Here is a 13,390-nt window from a genome sequence, read left to right as displayed (position 1 = left end):
TCCCACTAAAGTATTAACTTGTATTAAGGTAACGTTTGTGCAACATGTAAGGCTCCAAGTACTTGATAATTGGGTGCTGTTAATCTTAACAAAAAAAACCCTCTGCACTCAAAGTCACTGCATTTAAGTTTACTTAAAACATCAAATGGGGAAAACCAGTATGTTGTTGGTTTATTTCATGCATCAAAGGATTTGTCTTGTATAGAAATTGGGAAAGTACTGTTTTTAAGATCAGTTATATCAGCACCCTGAATACCATATATATATATATAATATACAGGTTTCACAACATGCCTTCCTTATGTCGACTGTTTCAAAAAAGAAGGAAGTACAATGTCACAAACAGCACATGCACAGAGAAACAGAGAACTTCAAAACTGTACTACAGATAATGGCAGCCATGACAATGAGTTTCTGATATTCTTTATGCTATTTGCTGTATTATTGTACAGCTCTACAAGCCATTCATGAAGTCACTGCTATTATTGCTACTCGAGTTCTGTTCAAATGTATAATGACAACAAATTACAGGATGTTTTGGAAAATTAAAGTAAGCCATTTTGTGACAGGGCTGACACGTTTTTGTTTTTTTTACTGAGGCGGAAACAGAAACTCATTCTATGGATGCTTCATTTAATTCACTGAGAGTATCATCAGAGGTTGTATTTCATTTTGTTTAAACTAGACGTATGGTAATCCAGTAGACATTTGGCTAGACCTTCACAACATTGTCTTAAAGCGTTCTGGTTCTACTTTCTGTATGTAACTGACTGCATTTGTTTCACTGTATGATAGCGTTTCTTTATATAAAACTGTATGTACAGCCCCTAAAACTGTCCTCTTTTGTAATTAGGTCTTGACACTCATACTCATCTACTGGTTCAAGCTGTTGGTGGTTTCAAAAAACATAGTCCTGTTTTTAGCTTGTGGTTGGTCACAAAAGTGTCACAAACGTCTCATTTTATGAGGTCGTAGTTTCCTAATAATTTAATCAAATGAACAATGTCATTTGATACTAATTAGTAAATATTCATTCATTCATTCATTCATTTAATACCACATAAACACCATATCTATCTTATGTATAATTACTGCCAAATCACAATTCTTGCCACAAAATGTCGAAAAAGGTTTCAAACTTTGGACACTTGATTTACTGATTATTTCAATGAATCTATTTTTTGTTTAGTCAACAAAATGTCAGAAAATAGTGAAAAAATGCCTATCACAAGTTCCTTGTTTTGTCCGGTCAAAGTTAACCAACATACAATCATACAAGTAGCAAATCCTCACATTTGAAAGACTGAAACCTACAAATATTTTGCACTTTGCTTGATCGATACAAATCCATCATCAAAATGTTTTTTCTGGCGACGGACTTAGTCATTGAGAAATAATTTCAGCATTACACGAGAATACAGAAATGAAGAAAAAGCATCTCAGTGCAACATCCCACACAGTTCCACAGAAGTGCAGAGAGGATGTGAGTGAATGATCGTCTGCAATATCTTTTAACAGCCACTAGGAGGTGATGGAATAACCACAAGTTAATGAATAAATGAATTAGTTGATAAATCAGGGACTGGGAACAGTGAGTGAGTTAGTTTGTGGTTGTCCGAGGTTCTTTTATCAAAAAAAGTGAGACAGGAAGGTTTCATATCTGATAATGCCGCGGGGCGACAGTGAATCCCTGTTAGCTGCAGACATCAAATTAAATACGAGGCCTCCCTGAACCAGCGTCTGTTCTCACCATCTATCTTAAAACGCTGCGAGTGGAAAGATGGCACGAGTGCAGAAAGCACCTAAGCTCACCAAATCCTCCATCCAATTCAGCCTCCAAATCTTTAGGTGCAATTCCCTGACCTCAGTGGTTATGAGGTCAGTTATTCCTGTCTTAGTCATCTGGTGATAGCACACTGCCATTATGTGAGTGACTGTATGTGTGTGTGTGTGTGTAAGGTTGGAGGATGAAGGTCCATGTGATCTTTTAATGAAAGATAAGTGACATAATTGAAGTTCCTCTCATTATCTCATAACCAAAAAGAGGCAAGTGTGTAAGATGTGTACAGGACGAGGGTGAGACAGGTAGGTCATGTCAGGGCGAGTGCGCTCCTTCACACACGCTGCGCTCACTTGTACGCACAAACACATGCAAGTGTGCACACTCATGCACACAAATACTCAGCTGAGTGCTCCCTGCCGATGTTTCCTTGTGAGATGTCATTACACGATAAAGAGGAAGCTATCAGGAAACCGCTTAAGCACTACTTCCTGTCTGTTGCCACGGTGACAGACCTCATTCTGCTGTTGCAAAGTTTACCATGACTTTACTCTTGTTAACATTTGCAGAAGGGCTGGGTGGGAAGCAAAACAAAGAGGCAGGTGTGTTTCGGTCTACACCGCACACTGGTGGGCTGGTATCCTGTCCAGGCACTCCTCTTAGTCCAGCTGGGTCTCAGCGTGACCTTCAACCCCGACATCTGACAACAATTAACATTTGCGAGAGTGCATTGGATGGGTCTCTTTGAAAGGCCTGAGCTTCAGCCAACATCCCCTTCAGCACAGCTGGTTGCCATTCAGATAAACCTACAGATAAACAAAACGGCGCTGGAATCAGAGGGCACTTCCTGATTCGAGATGAATCGCTGAATTCATGACTTCAGACCTGCAGACATGTTTGCAGTAGTTGCCAAGACTGATTGCTCTGTTGTGAACAATAGCAGGCTCAATATTGGTTACTCTGGATCATATCCTATATTACCCTCATCTGTATTTACATTTCACTCACTCAAATCAGACTTTAAAAGTTTTATAGCAACCAGCTCAAACAAAGCGTCATTCATAAGAGTGATATTGGCCTTCAGATTTTATTAGCCTGCGCTGTGACTATAATGAAACTCACCACTCAAGGGGGAATTACTTAATGAAGTGTATTTTTCACCACGTTTCATTATTTATCAGGGACAAAGTGCACTCATTTACATCATTATGATGTCGATGTGCCAGATTTAGCCAAGTGTCTAGTTTTATCTGCAGTTAAGTTTCAAGTTCCAAAAATACAGTTGAATAAAATATAATCACTTCAGGACCAAACTTAACAGCATCAATAAACACACAATATACACATTTAAAGTGTAAAAAAGTGCACCTAAGGCTGACAGAAGTACTTAAAGTCTGTCTTGGAAAGAAATGTAACTTAGCACATATTACAATTGTTCTGTAACTTTAAACCAACTGAAGAGACTAAAGGACAACAAAATACAGCGCTACAAGCAGATGTTTCGGTGTTCGGTTTCAGTCGGGGAGCTGTGACTGTGTGCACGTGTGTCACACTGTGACACACTCCTGGCTACTCATTGTTTTGATTCTACCTTGAATAAGAGACACACAGGGAGGGACATGGTGCTCAGCGACACTGACAGGAGCTGCATTCCAGCGAAGGTGAACACAAAAAAAGGGGTTAAGCCACTCCCTTTTCAACTGGCTGCATCACTGGATTATTGCTGAATTCTTTCTGGGGTTTTCACTTGTCAGAACAAGCAGAGGCACAACGTCAGCAATACAGAGGAGAGCAGGGGGGGAAGAGGCAGACGGATTCAGAGAGAGAGCCCAGGTGTCATGAGCGAAGGCAAGAGAAGAAGACAGTGGTTTTTGAAGATTTGAATTTGAATTTTAGAGGGAAACAAGATAGAGAGAGAGAGCGAGATAGAGAGAGAGAGATAGAGAGACAGAGAGAGAGTGAGAGAGAGAGAGAGCTGAGGGGTGTGTCATAGCAATTTAGTTCCTCAAGGAAGTACAACTCAACATTATCTTAAGACAGTGTGGCAGCACTGACAGAGGCGCTGCAGGAGGGCTATTCTTTGGGTTTTGGTTCTGATTGTGAGGAAGATGAAGGGATCTCGTTAAAACCAACTGGCCTGTGCTGTCAACCTGCGAGACAGAGCAGAGGGAGAGAGAGATACCTGACACAGACCAGGAGGGAGGGGGACTCAGCACACACAGGTAAGACTCTTCTGCCGCGTTCATGTGCCAGTAAAAAAAAAAAATCCTCTGGGCCCAGATTATTGTGTTATATCTCCTTTTGTGTTCTTGGAAAAATTAAGAGACAGACTGAGCAGAGGGATGACTGGAACAAACTGTGTGGCGCCTGTCCACTTCCCCATCTTGGGAGATATGCATGTACGCTCACAGTCATGCTGGAACAAGCACAGCGACATGCACAGATGTGGAGCTCACACTTTGTTTGCACATGCCGGGAGTTGCTCAACTCAGATCTCGAGGCAGTGGACTTTCCCTTCTTCACTGGCCTACTTTGATTCGAAGACAGTGAAAGGGTGCGATGTCACTCACTTTGCGGTGCAGATACGAGGGACAAGTACAACCTGTGGGCCTCTGTGGATAGCACCCGCCGTTTAGCCAACTGCTGTCTGTTTCGCTTCCCTTTTGAGGCATTCTAGATGGGTGGTAGGGTTGAGCAACGACAATTCAGAAGAGTTGTGCAACGCTGAAAGAGAAACTGCAATGTGTGCTTTTTCAAAATCCTTTCAAATGCAAAATGATTTCAAAATGCATTCTTGTCTATTACTAAAATGTTTATGGAGGAATTTGTGTTTAAACAAAAGATTTGTCAAATGAAGAAGCAACTAGCAAACTAAATATGGAACCAACTTAATCCTTACAAACTTGAATAAAGAATTAAGAGAGTTACAAGTTACACAAGAAGTTTAAAACGAGATCTACACATCGACAACTTTCAGTCCTGTAGCCCCCCAGTTCAAATCATACAGCGGAAGTGACACTTCATCCTTTCACAATACTCATCTCGCAGAGAATGCTGACAGAGATCCTGTAGCTTTACTGTTAGTGTTCTTTGGTTCATCACCGGGAGAAAATTAAAGTTTCTTCAGCCACCCTTGTAGCTCTGTGATGACCTTTCAACAACTGCCTCCTTGTTTTCATCTATGGCTATTCTGTGTTTTATTTTCTGAATCATTCTCACAAAGGCTGTGGGCACTAAATGACACCTAGCCCCCTCCTCTCAGTCTCACCAGCTACAACACAGTGTACCCAGCTCCAGGCCTGGTGATGAAAGTCAGTGAGGATGTCTGTCTGCCGAGCTCATAGTAATGACGGCCTGCTGCTCTCTCATAACAGTACAAGGCACATGTTGATCGGCTGAGTCAAAAGGGGCTTCATGAATCCCCTCTAAGCCCTGTGAGAGGATTTATCTTCTTACTTGCACACACACACACACACACACATCCACATGCAGACAAAAGAATCCAAAACATTCTGTTATTTGCAAAAAAAAAAATACCTGAACGCAAAAACAACCGGAAACTACTTTTATTCAAAAACGCACGACGACGTGCGCACACGTTCATACATGTACACAAACATTGAGGCTCAATGCAGGAGTCATCTCAGGAATGCTAAAAATGCACCTCTCTAACCTGCCTGGATGGTTCCACCAATCAGCAGTCTCTCTTTGACTGTCCATTACCCTAAGGTTTAAAGATTCTTCACCGCCTGCTGTTACAGTAACTCTGAAACCAGGTACGACCATCTTTACTGTGGTAGTTCCACCCCTGGTCTGTTATTTTTCATTTTGTTCTTCCAACAGTATTAGGTCTCACACAGTATACAGGTGCTTGTCAATTCCAGCAGGCATCTGGGAGGGAAACAAACACTCGAACATGTAATGCAGTCACTCCCTGGTGGATGTCAACAACGAAACAGCTCTTAAAAGCCCTCTTCAATCCATCTGTACCAGAAAATTGATGCTCAGCATTGAAAGTGTCCTTGATATGACCGACTGAACGACGTCCATTACAGGAAAGTGGTTTCATGGCAATGTGCTGCTGTAACACAGAAATGTTTCAGCGCTCTCCAAACGGCCTGAACCCCCTGATAGATCTGCATAAAATAAACAATGTAAATGCACAAAAAGCCAAGCAGCGAGCCGTCTCCAGCTGCGGAGTAACATTTCACTATGTGGAATACTGGCTGATGACTACACACCGTGCATGCCCCTCAAATCCCTGTAGTCTTTTTAGCAAATAAATGAGATTGAAGCATGAATCTGAAATAGCTATCACGCTGCTCCACTTCCATTATCACTGTTAAGGGAAATTAATCTAATGAATGTTCTTTAATTCCCCATAGGGAACCCGAAGCTTTTGTAACGAAGCGAGCTATTAGAAATGTGACACTTGTTCAAAATGAATGGTTGCGCATATAAAATGGAACATAGTGAGATATCCTATAAAAGTGACTGTTTGCTTATTATGGATGTTGCAGCTGGGATTGGGGGGGGGGTGGGGGTCACAGCGAGAGCTGCCTATTTGCATGATATGATACTTAATGTGACTGGATCACTTTTTCATTTATTAGTGAGCTGTGGAGGCGTTTGCAGACAGTGCTGACTGTGCATCACTGGAGTGGGACAATGAGAATATCATCATTTTAATAACGCTGTTTAATAAGCACAAACAGGCATGAAAGAAACACATTAAAGCAGCAGTCATTTAACTGACAGTTAACAGATGATATGCTGTTGCTAATGCACAGGGTGTTTCAATAACAGACAAGCTGTTGTTTTACCCAAAGGCACTCCCCAGGCCAATAATTAAGGGGGTTCAGGGTGCTCACTTTCTGTTCTTGCCCACCACTGATGCAATCTGGAAACAGCAGGCATGGACCTGCCTCAGCTATGCAGCCTACATGCTCCTCTCAAATACTTGTCCACACAGGCCAGAAGTGTGTTTTAGAGCAGAAAGTTACACCGAGTAACTGTTTAATTTCAGGCCTGTTTGTACTCTCCGGGCCTATAAATGTGTGATTATGAGGCCAAATTGAACACAGGAAGTAGGAGAGGATACACAGCAGTCTCAGTGGTACTGATGCATGCAAGAGATACTGTATGTCTGTGTTGACTCTGCCTTACTCAACTCTAATACTTTGGATTAACATGAAGTGGGAGTTAAGCATTTAAAGAAGACTTAAGTTAAGTTCTTTATGTGTGTGTTTGTGGGCTTGGATAAATGATTATTCTACAAGGACACATATTTGCTTGACTCTGATCCTTTCAATCTTTATTTTGTTGGTGTGGGAATTTAACCTTATTTTGCTTGGCCAGTCTTTGTACGCCTCTCTAACGAGAACATCAGCTGAATAAAATGTAGTTTTCCTCTGTGAATGATACACTACAAATCTGCCTGCTTTCATGGCAGAGATTAGGGGTAAATTAAACGTTATTAAAAAGGAATTAATTCAAACTGTGTTGACAATCAAAGATAAACAGTGGATTTTGTAGTTGTGTCATAGCGTGCTGTATGCATGCTGATGGCCTCCCGGGGGGTTCTCTGTGATGGATGCTAGGTGTGGTTAAAGCCTCAGTGGAGAAATTAAAAGCCTCTATGGAGTCTCTTCCATGGCACTTTTCCCTTTTGGCATCATATGTGCATGTCAGATACAAAAACAAACACTGGAACTAACATTACATATAAGCAGTTTCAAATTTGACATGGTACACTGTATTTTCAATGTTTAATTTGGAGATTTTTATAAATGGCCAAATATTTGAGCTTGAATTGTTAATAATTGTGTTACTGGAATGTACTTCAATGATATGTGTGAAGAAGTCTATGGACAGGTGGCATTCTGACGGGTTAGAGAGCAAAGTGAACGACTGGAGGGTCGGGAAATTTGGATAAGAGATGTGAACATGTGTTGCCTTCCCCAGCCCCCATAACAATAAACAGTTGGCCCTTGAACATGGCACTTAACCTCCAACTACTCCACTGAAGCTGCTCGTTGTCTGGCAGTGAATGACTGAAATTGTGCCGAGCAGCAACCAGGTGTGAAAATGATGTTCTTCCTCTTCATTTAAGGCTGCATCTATAAATATCATATTATTTTTGGCAGTGGGCACACCTCTGACATTTAGCACTTGTATTTGCATTCATGCCACGGAGAAAAAGGAAAACTGTGTAACTGCTGCTATACTTTATTGACTGAGGCTCTGGATTAGCCGTAATCTGGTGTCACAAGTGGACAGGGAAACACAACTACCTCAATCCACTCAGAGACAGCTGGACTTTCAGAGGAAGAGAGAGTCACTTTGGATGATTTATGGGCATCAAATCCTAATGTATTAGTTGGCACTGATGTTGGAAATTACTAATTTACTACACATTCACTACTGCAGTTCTAATCACTAAACTGTGAAAATTGTGTGAGCAGTGTAATTTATTAGTTTACTAGGATAGCAACATTGAAATTCATCATTATTGTTATTTAAATGCTAAATATTTTTTCCTTCTCCCTGACAATTCAGGCAACCATGGACGCCTTCAGCTCAAAGGACATGGCTTTGAAGGCGCAGAAGAAGATCCTCAGCACCATGGCCACCAAAAGCTCCGTCCAAATGTTCATTGACGACACCACCAGTGAGATCCTGGATGAACTGTACCGCGTCTCCAAAGAGTACTCGGGTAATAAAAGTGAGGCCCAGAAGGTGATCAAAAATCTGATCAAGATTGCTGTGAAGATTGGTTTGCTGTTCAGGAACAACCGTTTCAGCACGGAGGAGCTGGGAGTGGCCCAAGATTTTAAGAAGAAGCTGCACCAGGGGGCCATGACGGCTATCAGCTTCTACGAGGTACGTTTCCACAAATGAACTTTTTAAAGTACAGGATATATGCAGGCTCCGTCTCTGCTTTCATAACATCTGACAGAACATAAAGAGGGTCACACCATACTCTGATTTTATATTTACACCAAAATGACAACTGCAAGAGAGGGTGTCATTACTAGATACAAAATTAAGACATCTACAAACTGTATGTAACAGTATTTAAGTGCATTTTTATATTTTATTTCTTTTTAAGGATGTGCAGATATCCTGACAAAGGACTTGATTAATTATATCCCCTATAGGTTATGTATAGTTATTAGAGATGGACAAATGCATGAAACCCCGCCAGTAATAACATTCTGACATTATATTTCCACTGCCTGATGCAGGTGGATTTTACCTTTGACAAGGCAGTGATGGAGGACCTCCTGACCAGCTGCAGGGATCTGCTGCTGAAGCTGGTCAACACCCACCTCACCCCTAAATCCCACGGTCGCATCAACCACGTCTTCAACCATTACTCCAACCCAGACCTTCTGACCAAACTGTACGACCCCAGCGGCCCCTTCCGACCCAACCTCATCAGGATCTGCAAAGGACTCGACAAACTGGTGGAGGAGGGGACAATATGAATAAACAATAAAAAGTCGGTCAGACACTGGGAGATCAACGGGCAGACTCACTTAAGACTCAGAACTGTTGGACAAAATTGGTCTTTCTGCTGCTGAGGACTGGCAACGTAAGACAAGTGATTTGAGAACAAAACTGCTGCCACATCGTTCTCAAAGAACATGTGGGATAAAAATAAAGTTGGGTCATTCCTCAAGTTTTTAATGTTTAGAGATGATATATAACGTGTTGTGATATATACTTGTCTATTCAGACAAAGTTCACAGGAACCAACTTGAATATAAACTGGTTTATAATATATCCCGTTTCATTAGATTATGATCATCCAATGTTCAATACTTGAGCCCTTGAAATGCTTCCTTCAGAACTACTGATGTTATGTATTCATGAGCGGAGGAGTTAAAACAGCTGGACAGAGAATAGACAGGGAACAAGGCCACTGTAATACAGCACTGCCATCTGGTGGTCGAGAGGATGCTTCAGCAACTCAGTGTACTGTATTTACGGAGGCGTTCAGAAGACAATGCTGTCGATAATAAAGTAAACAACCCTACAGCGGACAATGACTTAAACCAACACTTTGTAGTCTCAGCTTCAAAACATGTTTAGAAGCATCACCAAAAAGACTGGCTCTTAAATGGTGTTGACGGCACAAGCTCGAATGTTAATCCTATAATTCATGTTTTTCTGAAGATTGCATCACAAGTGTTATTCTTTGGTTTTACATTACAAAGACATTGAATATCAACAGACAAGGGAAAAATCAAGCTCCGACTGGACATTCCACCTCATATAAAAGTCAAATATTGTAATTTAGCATTTAACTGCTAAAATATTTTCTTCTTTGTGTAAGCAATAATGTGGAATAAAGTCAGTTAAACTATTAAGTAAGAAAAAGCTCTGTTTAAAGATCAAGTGCTAATGAGAGTCAACAGTTTCTGGAGTTGCCTTGAGAGCTCAAGCTTGTAAGACAAGTGTGGACAATTTCGACCTGAAACTAAACATGGGATCAAACATTTTTATTCTAAAATGAACTATACAAAAAGAAATGCCCATAACAAATAATAAAAGGATCGCTGTGAGTTTAAAATCTTCAACAGTAAGACCAAATTATGAGCGATTTTGTGCTCTTAATGTTACAGTGAACATGATTTATATACATAACATACCATGGCTAAAGGCTTTAGTCAGAAAACTTGGCCAACTTTGCGAGGTAGCATTACACACAAACAAACCAGACAAACAAACCACTTGTTGAGTTGACATTATCAAGAGTCATATGACTAAACCAACATGTGACTGCGAATTCTCATTTTTAACATGCCACGCTCACGATTTCCTGCATGTGAAAACAAGCCCAACACAGCTATGGGTCATATGAAGCTTTTCATAATCTAAAGTATGTCTCAACAAATAAATAAGAAGGCTACACAAGTGCAATATTAATTTAAAAAAAAAAACTGTTAAAAGACAGTGTAACTTCCCATTATACGGTCTACATTAAATGGCAATATGAAAAGACTTTCAAGCTCCAAATCCACACAGATGCAGGGGGATCACTGGAGATCTATTCCTTTACCTGTAATGCTCTATTATCCTGGGCCAAACCCTGCGACGTGGCTTTCTGGGAACGTTTCTTTAATGATCAGAGTGAGACAGCAGAATTAACATGTCACAGCTGGAAGATCTCATCTTCCCTGTCTCTCAGTTTCTTGGTGAGTTTGGTGATAGTTAGGGGTACTGCACCATGTGCTGCCTGCTGCTGCTGCAGTCTGGAAGATGAAATGACACTCTGTGACCTTGTAAGCGGCCGCCAGTCTGATGTCCTGCTGGTGCAAGCTGCTTCTAGGGCGGCAACCCTGTGAAGAGTAAACAGATGAGAAGATACAGCAAGTCTGAAGACTGATAAGATTCCTACCATCAGCCTGCATTCATCTTTGACAGCTTTCAGTGATATTTTGACAGTGCAATGACAGTACAAGTCCTGCTAAAATATCAAATTACATTCATATGCAACACATGCATTGATTTTCAATAGTAGCATTTGGTGCCAAAGCAGGAAGTTGTTCACGAGGGAGATGGATGGGTCTCATACCAGAAGTCAGCATCAAAATAAATATATTTGGCCATGACCACAATATTTTCTAGACCTCATCAAGTGGACCAATCTCATTACTTTTCCCCCAAAATGTATTTTTGAAGTGCAAACTGCATATGAACATAATTTTTAGATGTAACTGAAAAGATTTGTTATATCTTGCTTGTTGGCCACAACAAAGGTGAGATATCAGCAATTAAACAAAAGCAAAAGAAAACACGAAAGCTAAGGTGCTTCATGCATAGTGGAAATTGCACTCTGATATCTAGGAATGCTTTTATACTTTCAGTACACCTTTCAAGGTCAACCTGGTGGAAATAAAGTCCATAACCAGCACCAACTGGTTGGTCTTTGGGAGTGACATAAAAAAAAAAATGCTGTTATATGAACTATAATAAAACTTGGAATGTCCAACTGAAGCAACTATAATGGAAAGGATTCTGTCACACCACAAATATGGCGCGTGACTGTGTTTGAACAGCCAGTGTAAACAAGCCAGCAGCGAGAGGCAGACATACCTTTTCTCTGCTTCCTCGCATCCTCTGACAGCAGCCTGCTTGGACTGACTTATCAAGACATCCAACCTTTTCAAAAAGTCCACTGGAGTGAGGTCTGACGCCCTTTCTTTGCCATCATCTTGCTTCTTCTCAGCACTCTCTTCTTCACTGTCATCTAAAACCAAATCCACCCCGTTACTACGGTGGTCCAAGTCTGACAGCACAGGGATCGACAAGGACTTCTTCAGGAATATGGAGTCATTGGTGTACATCCTGTTTGCTCTTTTGATTTGCTCCATCTGTAAGAGATTACCTTGTCAGCCTTTTGTTAACGTGTTTTAAACTTGACTAAAGCTAGTCTCACTTAATTCTAATAAACTGGTTGATTTATTTGACTAAAATCACGAGCAGCAGAGCACTCCAACTAAATTGTTCGTTCATGGATGGACGTTTCGGGCAGACTCCATTCCTCAGCATGCAAATTGGCACCAACTGAATAAATCATTTAATTAAAGTGCTGTCTTGCTTGTGATTTTTGCTTATGTGGATCGAGCATGTCGAATCATTAACAGCTTTATTTTCTCAATCATTGAGTTAGTATTATGTTGTTATAGTTCAAAATTGTATGAACAAGTGCAATAGCCAAGTTATAAATACTACTGATTACACAAAAGACAACAATAAGAGGTGTATACAGTATTTAAAAAATAACATTAAATGTGTTTATTTCGTATATAGGAATATTGCAAGTTATATTCCACAGGAAGGCGTGATATCACAATATTATGGCGTAACATGAATTTCTGAAGGAATAATGAAGAAATAGAAATAGTTTCAGGAGTAACTACTTACAGACACTCCATATTTGAGGGCCAGGCCTTGTAGTGTTTCTCCTGGCTGGATTGTGTGTTCAATGCGTCTTTGACGAACCGGAGAGAGCGGAGACCGGACCAGACTGCCGTAAGACCTCGTACGGCTCCCGCGGAGTAGGCCGTTTCCCCCGGTTGGCAGAGGCGCTCGCTCCCCGGACATGGTCGTGAATCACTTAGTTAACGTTAAGATGGCAACCGAGCAAACGGTGGTAAATCACGGTTACCAGCACACTTTTATGATGTTCACATCACGAAAACTCAGCGTACTTAGCCCACGTGTGCGTTAGAATAACCAAACTAGCAGCTTAGTTAGCCTGCTAGCTAAGTCATCAACTTAGCTAACTAATTAACGTTGACACTTTCTTTTCTTTCGAGTGTCAAACTGACTGTATCCTGCTAAACGTAACCTGTCTAATGACAATGACTTACGTGACTACTGGTTTAACCTACCTTATCTCTCAAGCAAACACTTGAAAAGTTGCTGAGAAAGTTGTCAACGTTCATGTTTCCATGTCTCCTGTAGTCAGCTGTCTCCTGTCATATGTTGCCATGGCTGCCGCTGTAGTCCCATGATTCGTCACAAGCGCTGCATTCACAACTATTGGAATAAATGAAACAAAATTGAAGCCTTATATACAAGCCTTATATATAGTCA

At 40.9% G+C, this 13,390-nt stretch overlaps 2 protein-coding genes across 2 annotated transcripts; one reads left to right on the top strand and one right to left on the bottom strand.

Annotated features, from left to right (window-relative positions):
* The first annotated feature begins 3,580 nt into the window (after positions 1 to 3,580).
* tnfaip8l2b (tumor necrosis factor, alpha-induced protein 8-like 2b) lies at positions 3,581 to 10,155 on the top strand. Its single transcript, XM_070911484.1, has 3 exons — positions 3,581 to 4,002; positions 8,339 to 8,662; positions 9,028 to 10,155. Exons 2-3 carry the CDS (start codon positions 8,345 to 8,347, stop codon positions 9,268 to 9,270), a joined length of 561 nt encoding a protein of 186 aa, XP_070767585.1. The 5' UTR covers positions 3,581 to 4,002; positions 8,339 to 8,344; the 3' UTR covers positions 9,271 to 10,155.
* A 174-nt stretch (positions 10,156 to 10,329) lies between these two features.
* Positions 10,330 to 12,916, bottom strand: lysmd1 (LysM, putative peptidoglycan-binding, domain containing 1). Its single transcript, XM_070911483.1, has 3 exons — positions 12,716 to 12,916; positions 11,885 to 12,162; positions 10,330 to 11,127 (listed from the first exon to the last, which is right to left on the bottom strand). The coding sequence occupies exons 1-3, from the start codon at positions 12,893 to 12,895 to the stop codon at positions 10,941 to 10,943; spliced, it is 645 nt and encodes a 214-aa protein (XP_070767584.1). The 5' UTR covers positions 12,896 to 12,916; the 3' UTR covers positions 10,330 to 10,940.
* Between the last annotated feature and the right edge of the window lie 474 nt (positions 12,917 to 13,390).

This window comes from Enoplosus armatus, chromosome 9 (genome assembly GCF_043641665.1).
Source record: "Enoplosus armatus isolate fEnoArm2 chromosome 9, fEnoArm2.hap1, whole genome shotgun sequence".
Classification (NCBI taxonomy): domain Eukaryota; kingdom Metazoa; phylum Chordata; class Actinopteri; order Centrarchiformes; family Enoplosidae; genus Enoplosus; species Enoplosus armatus.
This window is presented reverse-complemented; position numbering and strand designations above follow the sequence as displayed.